The sequence below is a fragment of the Lathamus discolor genome, chromosome 1 (genome assembly GCF_037157495.1).
Source record: "Lathamus discolor isolate bLatDis1 chromosome 1, bLatDis1.hap1, whole genome shotgun sequence".
In the NCBI taxonomy this organism is placed as follows: Eukaryota; Metazoa; Chordata; class Aves; order Psittaciformes; family Psittacidae; genus Lathamus; species Lathamus discolor.
Genome location: NC_088884.1, coordinates 67936475 through 67952428, shown reverse-complemented (window position 1 = coordinate 67952428; position 15954 = coordinate 67936475). Strand labels below are relative to the sequence as shown.

At 49.8% G+C, this 15954-nt stretch overlaps 1 protein-coding gene across 11 annotated transcripts in view; it reads left to right on the top strand.

Annotated features, from left to right (window-relative positions):
- ZC3H7B (zinc finger CCCH-type containing 7B) overlaps positions 1 to 11502 on the top strand; it is a 53088-nt gene extending 41586 nt beyond the window's left edge. For 10 of the 11 annotated variants that reach the window (XM_065677295.1, XM_065677320.1, XM_065677312.1 and 7 more), the window contains exons 19-23: positions 1159 to 1264; positions 2646 to 2754; positions 4469 to 4602; positions 5360 to 5523; positions 6289 to 10435. In XM_065677295.1, the coding sequence (XP_065533367.1) occupies positions 1159 to 1264; positions 2646 to 2754; positions 4469 to 4602; positions 5360 to 5523; positions 6289 to 6481 (706 nt within the window). In that variant the 3' untranslated portion in view covers positions 6482 to 10435. Of the gene's footprint in view, positions 1 to 1158; positions 1265 to 2645; positions 2755 to 4468; positions 4603 to 5359; positions 5524 to 6288; positions 10436 to 11032 lie in introns of those variants that run through there. The other variant, XM_065677339.1, reaches the window with a different exon arrangement.
- Positions 11503 to 15954: the final 4452 nt, after the last annotated feature.

Here is a 15954-nt window from a genome sequence, read left to right as displayed (position 1 = left end):
TGTTCAGCCTGGAGAAGAGAAGGCTGCATGGGGACCTAATAGCAGCTTTCCAGTATCTGAAGGGGGGCTATAGGGATGCTGGAGAGGGACTCTTCATTAGGACTGTAGTGATAGGACAAGGGGTAATGGGTTAAAGCTTAAACAGGGGAAGTTTAGATTGGATATAAGGAAGAAGTTCTTTACTGTGAGGGTGGTGAGGCACTGGAATGGGTTGCCCAAGGAAGCTGTAAATGCTCCATCCCTGGCGGTGTTCAAGGCCAGGTTGGACAGAGCCTTGGGTGACATGGTTTAGTGGAAGGTGTCCCCCTGCCCATGGCAGGGGGATTGGAACTAGACAATCTTAAGGTCCTTTCCAACCCCAACTATTCTGTGATTCTATGCCCTACTACAGAGTTTGTCCCCATCTTTCTTATAAGCCCCCTAGAAGAGGAATATCACCTGGGAAATCACCACTGGGTCATGGGAACTGTGGCCCATCTCACCTAGGCAGCCTGGCATGATAGGATAGAAGGGTTTATAGGACTTTACATCCCATAACACAAGCCACACAGTCCAGCATCCTATTGCAAATGTAAGCCCTTTGTTGAACACGAGACAGAAGCAGCAGTTGCTGGATGAGGTGAGCAGGTGAGGATTCCTTCCTGGAATGGGAAGGACAACACCTCTTTGTGCAGCTGCTGAATAGAGCTTGAGGTTTTGCCCAGGGTATCTCCTGGTGATCACTTGCTGGAGCTGCAGGAGAATTAGTACTTCTTGGCACCTGTTCATAAAACAGTGCTTGTAATGACTTGCATTTCTACTACACCTTTCAAGCAGAAACTATTCCCAGTTTTTTTTCATGGATCTGATTGCACAAGAATTGGCTGTGTAGAAGGGTGGAAAGGAGCTGTTTAGTAATCCTTGGAGATGCTCCCTGGGGGAGACTTCAGTGACTTTAAAGAAGAGATACCCCAGGAAATATGTGGCACATACAAGGAGAAATCCTCCTTGAGGCTTCTCTATCACAGGTGTGCATGTCTAGGAATAGCTGGATAGTGCAGGGACAAGCTGGACAGGAGAATCTATCTGGTCATCTCTCAGTATTTAAGAGTCCCTGAGGAAAACAAAGCTTTGTTCTGCTCTTCCTTTGCCTCTCTTGATTTATTCTCTGCTTTTTAGTTGGACAAAGGAACGTCGCGTCCTGCTGGTGATGTCCAAAGCAAAGAAGAAGTGGGTGTCTGTCCGACCACTGCCTTCCATCCGCAACTTCCCACAGCAGTATGATGTAAGCCCCACGCCTGGCACAGCCAGGTGCCCCTTCCTCTTCCCTCCCACCATGGTGCAGTGCTTTGGGGGCTGGTTCCTTGGAGACCTGGTAGGGATGCAAGCACGTGTTGGCTGACGTGGAAAGCAAGGACAGACTGATGGCATCATGATTTCAAACACATCCAGCAAAAGGGTGGAGCAGAAAGAGGAGCAGCACCTGTTTAAATCACTCTACACACATATGGGAGTTTCTGACACTGCTATTAATGCAGTCACCATCTCAAGAAGTGGATGGCATGGGGTTTGGGAATGAGATTTGATTCTCGCTTTAGGTCAGGGTTTCTCAATGCGGGTGAGAGGCAAAACGGAGCACTTGAGAGGCCTTGTCCCTATGGCTGTGCTGCTGTAGATTGTGAAACTGCCTCATAATGTATTTTGACAATAGAACTGAGAACTCAGATAAAAAGCCATGTTCTGTGAGAGCTACAGATATTCAACCTCCAGCCCCAGCCCCAAATACAGCAATTGATAGTTCTCTCTTCCTCTCCTTTCCTTTCTCCCTAAAAGTAGAAGGCACCTCTCCCCCACCCTATGGGATCTGCTGCTCCCTAGTCCATGGGCAGGTGCAAGGCCTTGAGCACTCTCCAGTTGTAGGGCAGTTGCTAGAAGCTGGTGTGGGGGAACAAGAGTTATTTATAGCTGCTACAGTAGGCAACAAGCCAGCAGGTGAGTCACAGATCATGCAGCAAAGCAGTTCGAGTGTGCGTTGCCTGAGCTCCGACTCAGCCCCAGCCAGAGAGGAGCAGCGTTGTCTCTTCTTCCCCAGTTTGAATGGACAAGCTGGTGTCCACATTGGTGTCCTTCTCTCGTGACAGGACTGGGGGAGAAGGAACCATCGGTAAACATGATGCTCAGAAAGCTGCTCATTTTCTCTGGCAGTGATGCTGTTGGTAGCTGTGAGGTAGAGTTGTGTGCGCAATAGTGTGGTCTAAGCAACCTGTAAGGCCACTCTTCATCCACTTGGAAATGGGTGGAGAACGGAACACCTTTTGGGAACAACAGCTTGACCAGCAGGAGCCAACATTGGATCCATCCAGGTTGTTCCCTGCTGCCTCACCCAGGGCCAGCACTAAGTGTACCTGCACCCAGTCACCTGTGAAAAGGCAACAAGAGAGAGGCCAGGGGCTGAACTGCTGAACTGAGCTGCCCACACGCTTATAGGGAAAACTTACCCTTCATGTCAGTACTGAGGAAAAGAAGCATGAATTAACGGCATATGGAGGGTCCAGTTTGCAACCTCTCCTGTGTGCAGTTTAATGCCCCAGCTGTTTTTCTGAACCCACTGTCCCCTTTAGCAAGGAGTGTTGGTGCAGATGCTGACTTTTGCTCTCTTTCACCAGTTGTGTATCCATGCACAAAATGGCAGGAAATGCCAGTATGTGGGCAACTGCTCCTTCGCCCACAGCCCTGAGGAGAGAGACATGTGGACCTTCATGAAGGAAAATAAAAGTGAGTGGGGGAAACACGGACCAGAGAGTCTGGGGAGAGGGAAGAGGGCATTTGGGCAATGGATGCAGGGTTTGTTAAGATGTACTCTTGACAGCAGAGACAGAGCTGGACAGAGCTGGTACTAAGAGCTTCGGTGGGATTATGGGGCAGATCTGTCTATAGTAATTTAGAGCTGCTCTTTTCTTAAACATACATGTATATCTTGAGTCCCTCACTCTAGGACTAGTGCACACTGGTCCCATGTCTTGCACTGCTCCATTGCTGCCCTACCTTTCTGCAGCTTGTTGAATCCATGCTGTGCTGTCCCTCCAGTTGCCTGTACTGTCCCAGGCCTGACTCCGTATGGAGCTTTGCCAAAGCACCAGTCCTGACCTGTAGCTGCTCTTGTATCTTTCTCATCTGTCTTGTATCTGCCTTAGCTTTCTTGCTCATTTCTGCCCCTATCCCTTGCTCCTGGGCTGTGGCACTCCCTGCTCATGGCATTGTATTCACTGGACTGGATTTGAGATCCCGAATGAGAGCATCATTGGGTGGTGCCTTTGTGGAGTGGATTGTCTGGAATTAATTATGGAGACTCCCAGTTTACCTTCTGTGGGATAGCTGGGGGGGTTACCCATGTTCTTGACAGCCAACTCCCTGGCAGCAATCCTTGTTTATTCAGACCAACAGTGAGCTGGGAAGAGACTCTCTGCAAGGCCCAGTTGTCCAGGTGCTCAGCTGTTCCTGTTGGGAGATGCTGGAAAGCTTGGAGGGTTTCAGGCATGCTCTAAATTTCTTCAGTCTTTGCGTTTGGATGGAGAGTCTTTGCCAGCCAGATGTTGTTACTTGTTGCAGTCCAAGTAATTTTGTTGTTAAGGCCTTTAAAGCACATGAGACCAGTCTGGGTATGTTTGCCCAAGCAGGAAGGTGAATCTTCAAATGACAAGAGTTGTTTCCGTTTGGGGGAATTTGCATTCATTATCCCAAATTGCCACGAGTTCCTCAATTATCCGTTTAGAGAGGACTAAATCACTACCAACACACAGCATCACGTTGGTGCTGCAAACATTTGTTTCCATAGCCTCTCTCAGGAGAAAATAGGAGAAAAAGGAGATGTGCACACAAAGCTTCCACCCAAAATTTCCCTTCCCACTAGTGTGCTGAGTGGGTTTTAAAACAAAAGCACCAAGAGACATCTCCTGCAGTCCTCTGGGCAGGTTTTGAACCTGGGGCAAGATGTCATTAGGTCTTCTTCCCCTCCCCAGTGTTTCCTGTGGCCAGCTTGCTTAAGGGCTCTCCTCCCTCTCGAGTGCTGAGGATGAGGGGCTTAGAGGGAAGCGACCAGTCTGAATCCAGGCCCTGCCTTTGTTCCCTGGCTGGAGTGAGATGTCTGCTGAGTCAAGTAGAATCAGGCCTGATGGAGAACCAGCTGGTGGGGGAAATCCATGGAGATCTTGGGGCACTTCCCCTCCTTCCTGAGCACTCTGTAGCTGCTGTCAAGGTTGCCACTTGACTCACAGAAGACACCTACCCCACGTGGTTGTGGTGTGAACTTGGTTCTTTTCCCCAGGGCTCTGATCTGAGGAGGTGACATGGGGCCTCCCAAGCCTTCAGTGTGGCAGCCAGTGCTGCTGCACAGGACAGGGGAGGGGAGGGAAGGGCTGCCCCAACGTTTGTCCTGTAGTTTGTGCATGGCACAGGAGGTTGAGTGACCTCATGGGTCGCCTTTGTGCAGTACTGGATATGCAGCAGACCTACGACATGTGGCTGAAGAAACACAATCCTGGGAAGCCTGGAGAGGGGACACCACTCACCTCGCGAGAAGGGGAGAAACAGATCCAGATGCCCACCGACTATGCTGACATCATGGTAATCAGCTCATCTCTTGTCTTTTATCCCTCCTCCTCTGTGCTGACAGCCTGCCTCTCTCCTGTACTCCAGGTGTGAGCCAGCAGGGACTGCACTGCTGTTGTGGGAAAGAGCTTGTGCTAATGTAGGTTAGATGGGCAGCTTGGAGCAGCACAGCAAGGGCAGCATAGATGAGGTGGAAAGAGATTGACCTGGCATCAGTCAGGCTCTGCAATGGCTTTTCTCTTAATCCTCCAGTCAGTAGGAGTCTACCTTAGGTTGCCTTTGGTGTGGGCTCAGCCTCTCCACAAGGTTCCTACTGGCTCCTGGGAAAGCAGGCAAAGTCATTGCTGGCCTGTTGGAAAAGGTGTAGAAGCTTGGAGAAGAACTGGGTTGGGAGCATAAAGGCCTGAGAAAACTAAGGCAGATATGTCTCCTCAGGCCAGGAGCTGTGAATGGTGTATGAAGAGTCCTGCATCGTCTGTGCTCCTGGGTGCTGTCAGCAGGGGCATGGGGACCATGTCAGTGAACTGTTCTCTAAGCCTATTTGAGGTGTAGGGTAGATGTTGACAGAGCATCTCCTCTGCTCCCCCTTAGCAGCAGCATGATGTCCTAAAGATGACATGGCAGGGAAGTGTGGGAGGTCTTAGACTGAGTGGAGCTTCCAGGATGCTGTGGAAAGAGAGGGGAGAGGCAGTGCCAGTGCCAGCATGGGGAAGGCTGATGGGTGTGACTGTTCAGGCACTGACTGGCCCTTTGCCCTCTCTGCACTGGTTAGATGGGCTACCACTGCTGGCTCTGCGGGAAGAACAGCAACAGCAAGAAGCAATGGCAGCAGCATATCCAGTCAGAGAAGCACAAGGAGAAGGTCTTCACCTCGGACAGTGACTCCAGCTGCTGGAACTACCGCTTCCCCATGGGTGAATTCCGGCTCTGCGAAAGGTACCATTGTCTCATCTGCCCTCTGTGCTGCTGCTGCAGGGATGGGGCAACAGGCCCAGGGACCTCATCCTTCCTCCTCCTTCACTCCCTCCTCCTCCTGTCACAGAGTCCCCAAGGACTTCTGCTTGGAGGAGGAGTGAGACTGGCAGGTTTGGGTGACAGTCTGCAGTTGGATCCCAGGGATGCTCAGCCACACTACCGAGTGGTAAAAATACATTCCCAAGCACATGTCTTTAGAAGAGGAAAGGGGGTTCACGTCTGCACCTGTGCCCTCCGTAGCCATGATGCTCTTGGCTCTGGCTGCTGAATAGTCTGCTTGGCCCGATGCTTGGGGGAATCCCAGGTGCTTTGTTAAGTGGTTTGAATGCTTTGCCACCCTCCAAATCAGTGCCTTGAGGTGTCTTCAGAAGGCTTGTGATGGTTAGAAGTGCCGTTTTGGTTCAAGAGAAGGCTCTGTCTCTCATGGCTACCACGTGGCATTGTGTGGTCGTTTCTCCTCATCCCTGCTGGTCCAGTTCCAGCTCACACTGTTTTGTTCTGTTGACTAAATCCCCTCGTAGACATTGCTCTGTTTGCTGCTCTGTTTCTCTGCACAACCTCCATGTTGCCTTCCCTGGCTGCGCATGGGTTTCTAGGAGGATCACTTCACCCTTAGAAAGCAGAGTTGGCAGCATGTTTCAGTGGGCTCCAAGCGGGTATCCCAGATGGGGAGCAAAAAACCCTGTCCCAGGGGTGCCCTCTTGATCGCACTCCTTGTGCCGGCAGGTTCCAGAAGAGCAAGACCTGCCCCGAAGGAGAGGAATGCCGCTTTGCCCACGGCCAGGATGAGCTGACAGAGTGGCTGGACCGAAGGGAGGTGCTCAAGCAGAAACTGGCCAAAGCCCGCAAGGACATGCTGCTGTGCCCCAGGGATGACGACTTTGGGAAATACAACTTCCTACTGCGGGATGGCGTATAGTAAGGGATGAGGGGGGAGCCTGTCAGCTGGGGAAACACAGGGCGGGTTTTCCATGGGTGGCAGTAGCAGGGAGAGCGAGGCCTGTGTCTCGCAAAGAGAACTTTTTCTTTTCTTTTGTTTTAAGATTATGAGATGATGATTTATTAGTGGTGACTGAAATCGTGAATTTGATTCTCCTTGGCCAGCGAACACCATGCTCACCGAGTTTGTGATCCATTTCCTCTTTCTTCTTTCCCTCCAAATTCTCCTTCCTCTTCGTCTTCTTGTTTTCACTGTCCTTCATTCAAAGGAATGAATCCAGTCTGGACTGGGCTGTGAATTGGAGAGCTTCTCCTTTTATCATTCTTCTGCCCCTCAGCTCAGAATGTGGCTGCAGAGGTGTGGAGGACAAAGCTGAGAGGAAGGGCCAGACATCTGGTGAAAAGGTGACCCTGAAGTTCATGTGCTCCTTTTCTTAGTGCTGCAGAGCAGGCCCCACTTAACACTGCTGCGGCTGGCCTGCTCTCCTGGGAGTTCTGTACCAGAAAAATTAGGAATGGAGATGGAAAGAGGGAAAACCACTAGATCTGGCTTAAAACATGTAGGCTTTAGCTTCTGCTGTCTGTATTGCCCTGGGGCATCAACTGGTGCCGAAGTAACAGCCGTGTCATATAAAGACTATAGCTAAGAGCAGCAAAGTAATACAACCACTTGCAGCAGGAGGAACTGGATTGTAGGTGACTTAAGACTGTTTCAGCCGACTGTACTCAGAAAGCAAATTGATGACTCCTCATTAGATGTCTTTCTCAGTGTGCAACAGGTTTTGGTTTGGTTTTTTGGCTGGTGTGACTCGTGGCAGTAAGACTGAAGGCATCTAGAAGGTGTAGTGAAGGCTGTGGCACACCCTGTGTCACTGCATTCTCTGAGCAGTATTAGTCAGGAGGAAGGCTGTAACCAAAAGAAGCCTGTGTTCTGTGTTGCTTTGTCTCCTGAAGGGAGGTAGGGAGGGGTAATGGGGGTTCCCTTCTTGCTCTTGGTTACTTAGAGCTGCATTTTAACCTGCACTGCCAGAAGAACTGGGGACCTGTTCAAAAGGACAGCATTGAGCAGCACAGGCAGAGCTTTGCTGATGGGAATCCAGCTGGAAGGATGCTTACCAGCACCAGAGGTCTGTCCCCCTCCTCCTCGGAGCTGAGGCAGGGAGCTTGAAGACACACAGTGCAGCCAGGGTGTGACGCAGGGCAGGGGCTGTGGTGGAGGGCAAGTGGCACAGTGGGACCCAGCCATGCACCCGCTCCTGTGCCACCTGATGTGTGCCACCATGGAAAACAGTGATGCTGAGCTCTGGGACAGGAGTTTTGGCTTTTATAGTGGCAGCAGTGAGAGGCAGCACTGCTCTGCATGCCAGCCTTGTCCTTTCTGGTGGTCTCACCCCACAGGCAGTAAAAAGCACATCCTGTCCTGAGCTTCCCTCTCCTTCTCTCTTCCGCAGTCCAGCTGCGCTCTGTAGTTTTGCATGCATGGATGGCACCATCCACTCAAACACAAACACGTCTCCTTCCCAGCATTTGTAGGGGATGTATTTTTCATATAGAGTCTCCCAGGACAGCAGGCTCAGAGCCCTTGGGGTTGGAAGTGCTGTATCCGTGGTAAATACAATCTGGCCGTGAACTGCTTCGTGCTTTGGCATTGCTGGGTCCCCCTTTTCCCTCGCTGCTCGCATATCCCTGGGGTTCCCAGCTTCAGGAGAGATGTGAAAATGCAGGAGGTGCTGTGGGGGCAGCTGCACCTTTTTAAACCAGCCTCCAGGTGGGTGCATCAGCTCCACTGGGATAGTTATGGCCCAGGAGCAGAGTGCGCTGCATGTTGATTTTGGGTCTTTTCAGAGATCCTCCATGCTCTAAATAAGCTGAATGTGCCCCTGGGCTTAGAATTGTTTAGATTAGAAAATACCTTGAAGATCATCAAGTCCAGTTGTTTACCCTAGGACTGCCAAGTCCACCACTAAACCGTGTCACTAAGCACCACGTCTGCAGGTCTGTAAATACCTCCAGGGATGGCAACTCAACCACTGCCCTGCAGAGCTTCTTTCCTCTCCTTTAAAATGTGGATGGTGGTCGCTGGTTTGGTGTGAGCTTCCTTTCCCAGCTGTTCAGCACCTTGAGATCTGGTTTGGAAGGGGCCAGGACCATAACATCTGATGATACGCAGGCGGCTCACTGGGAGAGGCAGGGAGAGAAACAGCTATTTCCATCTCTGCCCATGTGTGGGGAAAAGGACAGGATGGGGAAGGATCTGTAGTGCTGTGCAGAGAGAGAGTGGTGCAGCATCAAACATGGCAGTTTGAGTGGTCAGGTGGTGTATTTTCTCCTCTGCTCTTCACTGTAGCTCTCTGGGTCATACCTTCTCCTGGTGCTCCTTGTGCTTAAGTGGTCAGCTTCATAGACAGTGAGAGACAGGGGAGGAGGTTGGCATCAGCTCCCAGGTTGTCTTGTTCTGCTCTTCTCGGGCAGAGATGCTAAGGAAGCTGATCTGGATCGTGGAGCACTGGGATGTGTTTTTATTTTAAACCAAACCTGCATCTCTTAGTGTGACTCTAGTGTTCACTGCGCCGTGATTTCTCATACAGTAACATTGTAGGGTACAAAGTGGGTCGCTGTCCCCTCTCCCTGTCGCTCCGGAGGTTTGGATCGGGGCTGAGGTGGGGAGAGGTGTGTGAGGTGAGGTGATGTGAGGGAGGCCCACAGTCATGGGGGTTGCGTCCAGTATCTCTTTATGTTTTCCCTGGTATGATAACCTGGTCTGTGGTGTTGCAGTACTTTGTCACCAGACTTGTTTTAGTGTGTATATATGTGACCCCTCCCATGAAGCATATATACACAGATATTAAATATATCGCTCTATATAATATTATATGTGTGTGGTATCGAAGGAATCTTTTAAATGAGGGTAAAGGAAAAGGACTCGGGCCAGGAAACGCAGCATCTCCATTTTAAATATGAAGACTTTTATTGCGGTTAGGGAAAGGGAAATAACAAAGAGGGGAGGGTTTATATAGGTAGGTATAAACGTTGAGATGGGACAGGTTTCCCTGTTCACATTCTGAAACCCCCTAGGATGTCCTCGCAGTCCTTTGTCGATGGCAGAGGATTATACTGCTAACTAGCGAGTAAAGTTTTAATGGTAAAGGCTTTGCTTATATTATTTAAAAGGCAGGAAGCTTCACACTTGACTTCCCAGGCTGGCTTTACCAAGCCCAGACGGTTTTCCCAGCACATTATGTACTCTTAGCAGAGCTGCAGACAAGCCACACGTTGTAGGGCTGCTGACCCTGTGACAACTCTCTCTTTTCTTCATTCACGTGAGAGAAGAAGAGGATTTTGCAGCACAGAACCAAAGTTGAGGGTTATTAACAAAATAAGCGATGGTTTAATTTTATAACATTAGCAGAAAATCTCATATCCTGTAAAATAACCCCAGACGCACACACTTGCACAGAGCAGGGCTTGTCAAATGCTGAAGGACTTAGTGAAAATCTTTTCCCAAATCCTTTGGTAGGGGCAGGGATTTCAGTGACACTGGTGTTGGAGCTGACCTGACCTTTACAGGGGGAAGTATAAAACCAAAAAATACCCTACTTAGCATGTATGAAACTGTATGTCAAAAATGGAAGGGTTTTAGCAAGTGAGAGGAAAAGATAGCAAGGGGATGCTGCAGTTCTGAGCTGGGTAGTAATGACTTCGAGTCCTTTAATATGTCTTTGTATTAATATAATTTAAGAATACCACGCTTTACTATTAAAAAATAACTTAGTATCTTTCATAAGGTCTAGTATCAAGATAATAATGTAGATGTTTTAACAACATTTTTGGTTTTGTTCTTAAATAAATAAATAAATAAAACCCAACAACCAAACTTGCTTCTTTTAGCCTTTGTAATAGAAAATAAAAGTGTGCACTTTAAACCCTCTCCTGATCCAGTGTGTGTTTGAATTTTTCAAATGCCCTGCAAAGGCTTTTTGTCCTGGTTTCAGGTTTCCCTGCTGTAAGGAGGGAAGCAAAGGGAGCACTTCAAGCACTGGATCGCTTTTGCTTTCTCCCATCTTTTAAGTATAAGCTACTGCTGTTCTTGCTCAGTGGAAAATTGTGTGTATTAAAGAGATTCTGCAGTTCTCCATCAGGTGCGCAGTTCTTGAGAACTTTAGGTGTATTTAAGACTTTTTCTGTTTTTCATTCCCCCAAGGATCAGGAATCTACACGCTCTGCATTAACACACAGTTTCAGGTGTTTGGGTAACGCGTGTTTTGAAACCTCCAGTAATCAGGTCTAGTCATCACCTTCACTTAGAGATTGTTCCACTGTGTAGGCTGCTCTGTTTGACTCGGTCAGCCAGTTCTTTTGCCCACCAGTGTGCTCGCTGCTTTGCCCTGCCCACCGAGTCGCAGGCGGTGTCTGTGCAGATCCCCCTGCAGAGGATGCTGTGCAGTGATGGTTGCATCTGGGGGAACAGTCAAGGTGAAAACATTTATTAGTAAGACTGTTTTCTTAATTTTTCAAATCCATCTCGATACAGATTGATATGGATTCCCGATGAAGCCGAAACTGGAGATGTGGCAAAGACAAGGGGGTCCCATGGAGACACCCTGCTACCACTGCATAAACTGATGGTGTGACCAGAAGGTGATCTGCAGCCAGACCTGAGGAGAGGAGATTTATGATGCATCTCCCCCATGTGCCTAGCTGCAGACACGAGGACTGGTGTCCTTCTGGTCGGAGGAGAGGCCTGAATACAAGCTTGTAGTGCAGAGGGAATGAGGACCCAGTGCACTTCTAAGGTACATCTACACAATGTGAGAGGCATTAGTTCTACACTCCAGAGATGATGGAGGTCATGCTGGCAAGAGCAAGGGTAGTTTTCCAGTACAATAGAGAGCAAACTGCGAGGCAGACAAAGCATGAAGAGAAAAACTACAGTGTTTTCCTTGCAGGTTTGATGTAAACCCCTCCTCACTGGCGGTTCTTCATTGAAGAAAATAAACTTGTATTTTGAAGAGGCAGGGAAAGGAGTGGTGATTTCAGTACTCAGGTCCTCACAAGAACTTCAGCAGGTACAAAGTCAAGGGGACAAGCTCCAGCTCGCCCTGGAAGGAACCAGGTCCGGTGGGGGACTGGGAGGAGCAGGGTAAAGACTCATGAGAGATAGGAGCATGGCTTTATCCTAAAGACGTTTAATGGCATCACACAGCAGCCTGGCAGAGGGTTTGCCTTGCCGAGCATGCAAACTGCAGATAAGATTCCCAAGCAATTCTGTGGCTGAGTCTGTCTGCCCACACTATAGGGAAATGTTTCTGGGCAGTGACAGCAGGTGGTGCAAATGCTGTCATCACTTTTAATTGTGTTGCTGCAGCTGTTGCAACCAACAACAGCATCATGTTGTGTTGTGTCCTGTGTATGGAGAGCAGCAGAGCTCCTGTCCTGCAGGAGCTGTAACCTGGGGAACAGCGCTGGCCACTGGCTGGGAAGGAGGGCACTTGGGGCTCCCTGGAAAGCTGTGGGCACTGCTCAGAGCTCTGCACCATGTGTCATCCAGCCTCAACCCTTTCTCCTCAGGATGGGAGGGGACAGGATGGGGCCCATCTATTCCCAATAACCTCCCTCCCTCCCTCCCCAGCTTGATTGTCTCCTCCTGCTTCTCTGTGGGTCCCCCTCCAGGCAGGAGTAGGAGGTTCTGGTGTTTTCTGAAAGCAGATCCAGATGCAGCAAGGAGTAGAGTAGAGATCAGGAGAGATGACAGCTCTGTCTGACTCCTTCCCCGCTGTAACAGTCCTGCCGCTGGCAGCTCCCAAGACTGCCCCTTTCAGGGGTTCTCCTCTCTGCAGTTTAGCTTATGGATGGCAGCACCCCAAGAAATTCTTACTTTCTCCTGAGAGCCTCGGGAGGCACAGAAACTGCGCAGACTCCCAGGAAATAGATTTATTCATTACCAGCTGGATTAATCCTTCCAAAAATGACACTTACCCAGGCCTAGAATGGAAATCTCTAAACCCAGATGCCAAAGTAGATTTGGCTTGCTTGGAACTGGAAAAATAACGCTGGAGGTGCTCTTTGGTGTATTTCCCTTGCTCTCTGTGGATTTCCTCTGTCTGCCTTAGCTGTGGGCTTTGTGTAGTGCTGGGGCCCTCCAGCAGACATTTGGGAAGGGTGAAGCGCTGCATAGCCTCTCTAATTGAATACCAACGCATGCTCCCCTGTCTGTACCTCAGCAAAGCTCAGAGGCAGTGAGGGAGAGTCCTGCTTCCACAGGAGTGAGATGGCCTCAGCTTTCCTCAGCCAAACAGCTCGAATATAACTGCAGCACAACCGGACGTTGCTGTGGTGGGGGTTCAGTAGAAGCAGTGTTTCAAAAGAAGCTCTTGGCAGGCTGGATCTTCTCTTGTTCGAGACCATTCATATCTTGGCTTTGAGGGATCAGCAGCAGCCAAACTGCCCATGCTTCTTGGAGGCCAGGTTGTTTTCTTCCATCCTACGTGTATTCCCCAGGCTCAGCTGACCCCTGTATCAATCCATCAAGCTCTGACCTCTTGGACTATGATGCTGCAGGATCCCTGATCCTGCCGGGAGCCACATCATTCCCTGGGGAGGTAAGTGAACCTGGGAAGGGAGAGCCAAGGGACAGCAGAGGTCCTTACAGCCAACTTCTTCGTTTTGAGAAGGAAGCAGCCAAAGGAGCATGTATCTTCCTTGCTGTCCCACCCAGCGGTCTCCCACGGGCCCTGGCAGAGGCCCAGCGATCACTGTCCTTGGATTTCCCCATCCTGCTTTAAACACCCTGGTTTATTGCTGCTCTTGGCACCTCCTGGGCCCTGCTTCCTGCCAAGGCTTGTTCCGAGATCTCCCAAAGCCAGCTCTGCCCAGGCTTCCAGTGTTTCCAGAGCAGGGAAATGCACACAGGCAGCTCTAGGTGTCCTTCCTGCCGCGGGCAGCACAACTCCTGGTGATGCCAAGAGCCTTTCTCACTTTTCTCCCTGCCTAGCACCTAGTTTTCCAGCAAATGGCACCTCACAAGGGAAGGCCACGTGCAAAGAAGCAGAGCTGCCACGTGAGCACTCTTGAGAAGGGGGAGACGGCAGGGGGTGGCGGGGGGGGTGGGAAGCAAAGCTCATTACCTTTTTGGCACTCCTTTGGGGGAATTAGTTTTTAGAAATCCCTTCACCTCAGGTGGGAGGTGTAGGTGCCTCCATCCACCCAACTGCACTGCACACTCAGGAATCCAAGTACTGCTGCTCCACGCAGGGAGAAGGGCATGCACGGACACATATACAGGTGTACGCATGTGGTACCCTGCCTTGGGAAGGGGCAGCTCCTTCAGAGGTGGGGCCTGCTGCTGCCCTTCTGGGTTTTCTTCCTGCTCTGTAGATGTCTGTTGCCACCAGCAGCAGCCATCTCAACCCTGTGGAAGACAAGGTGGTGGGATGCAGGGCAAGCATCCTTTGAGAACAGCCATGGTGAAACTCAGCCTGCTGGGTCCTGCACAGGTGAAAAAAATCCCCATCAAACCAAATGCATGACACAAAGAAAGAGTTAAACCCGGAAGCTGTCAGTGGATTGTGCATTTGTCCTCAGACCTAGTACCAGAACAAAAACCAGTGACGGATGTCTGCAAAGAGGCAGAGAAGGAGGGATAATACTGTTGTGTAAGCTTTGTGTCCTTAGAAAATCAGACAAAAAATGGGTTTTAGTTTCTTTCCATTAGATAATCAAGCCAAGTTTTCATTGCATTGGAGGAAGCTAACAGCAATTAGTAACAGTAACCAGTAATGACTTTCTTTGGTCAAGTGTCACTGCTGCTGGTGGGTTCCCCACAGGCTGTGCTTTCAGAAACAACCAAGTTCCCTTCTGTAATGGTGGTCTCAGAAGCCGGTGTGCAGCCAAGTGCCACTACCAAGTACAAGATCCACAGCAACAATCTGCAGGAGTTCTGACCAAGGAGGCACCCAGGTCTGCCACTGCCTCTTGTTTCGGGTCTGAGGGTCCAGCAGGGCCCCGCCAAGACACCAGTAGGAGGGGAGGTAGTGCAAAGGCAGCTCCAGAAACTTTGGCTGTGGCTCTGTGAAGGAGTCGAGGGAGCACTCCTGAGGCTGAGGGAAAGATGGCAACTTGGATTGAGGCACAGGTTAATAATCCAAAATGCTAAGTGACTGGGTGATCTGTAAGGTCCCTTCTAACACATTCCATGATTCTATGAATTTCCACTCTGTGAACTTAATCTTCTGAAGCCTTGGCGGTCAATTGCTGCAGCAGCTGCTGTGAAGCCCTTGGGTTCCTCCAGACATGTAGTCATATGTTTTTCCAGCTTCCAGGAGAAGCTTGAGCCTGGGGCAAAACCAGGAGGTCCAGCTGCAGCTGGCATTGGGCAGCTACCACGTTCCCAATCACTTTACCTAGGCATATATGATGGTAGCTGTCCCAAACGTTAGTGATACCAGCCAGCATGGACCAGAATATTCCAGGAAAGGACATGGACCTCCTGGCTGCAGGCAGTTCTTCCAGGAGGGAGACATGCAATGATTTCTCTTGCTGCCAGCAGCCAGGATGCACTGACTGTCTGCAGGGGCTGTCTGCTGGCTCCAGCTTTGGGTGGCTGGAGAACCCCTAAAGTTAGTAGGGGACTATTATCTCTGAATGCCCTCACCACTGATGGTTATCACTGGCTGTTTTCTTATGTTCTCCCTGGGGAACAGGGAGGAGCAAACAACATGGAAAATCCCAAGAGTTTGTAATATAGTTCTATCATAATTAAGAATTCTACCAAAGCATCTACTGTGTGATTTCTGAGCCTGATTAGATTGGGATCTAGATCATGAAACTACCCTAGCTAATCTGAAATACCCAACACCAAACCTGGCTAGGTAATTCTTTCTTTTTGTTTTCTATTGGGTTGAATCAGATGCATTTCCCGAGAGCAATCACTTAATTCCCTATCACTTTTTAAAACCTCAAATGCTGGGCCACTGAAATGCTTCACTTCAAGCACAAGAAAATTCCTAGTGACTTTGCTCAGGCCATTTCCATGCTTAGAGCCATGCAAGGTTCTGCTGGGCTGTCCCCAGTAGCTGGGGCTCACAGAGCAATGTAGGAGTACCTGGTTACTATTGACTCACACTGGTGCTGTAAGGCTGAGCCTGGCAAAACAGACAGGAGCAGACTGAGAAATAAAGGCACTTTGTTCTAATTACCACACCCAGCAAAAGAGACCCCCCCAGCATGTGTAAGATGCTTCTTCCCAAGCCAGACACTGATAAAGAAGACCAGACCTTTATTCTCCTGTTTCCAATCCCTCCCTCCATACTAAAAGTGACACTAATGGGAGAGGAGGAGCTTTGCATGCTCAAGATCTTACTTAACCAGGTGTTAAGAGTATCTGCAGGGTGCATGAACTATCTTACCTTACATCACTGCTCTGAGAGGTGGCTGTTGGCTTTCTGATGAAAATCT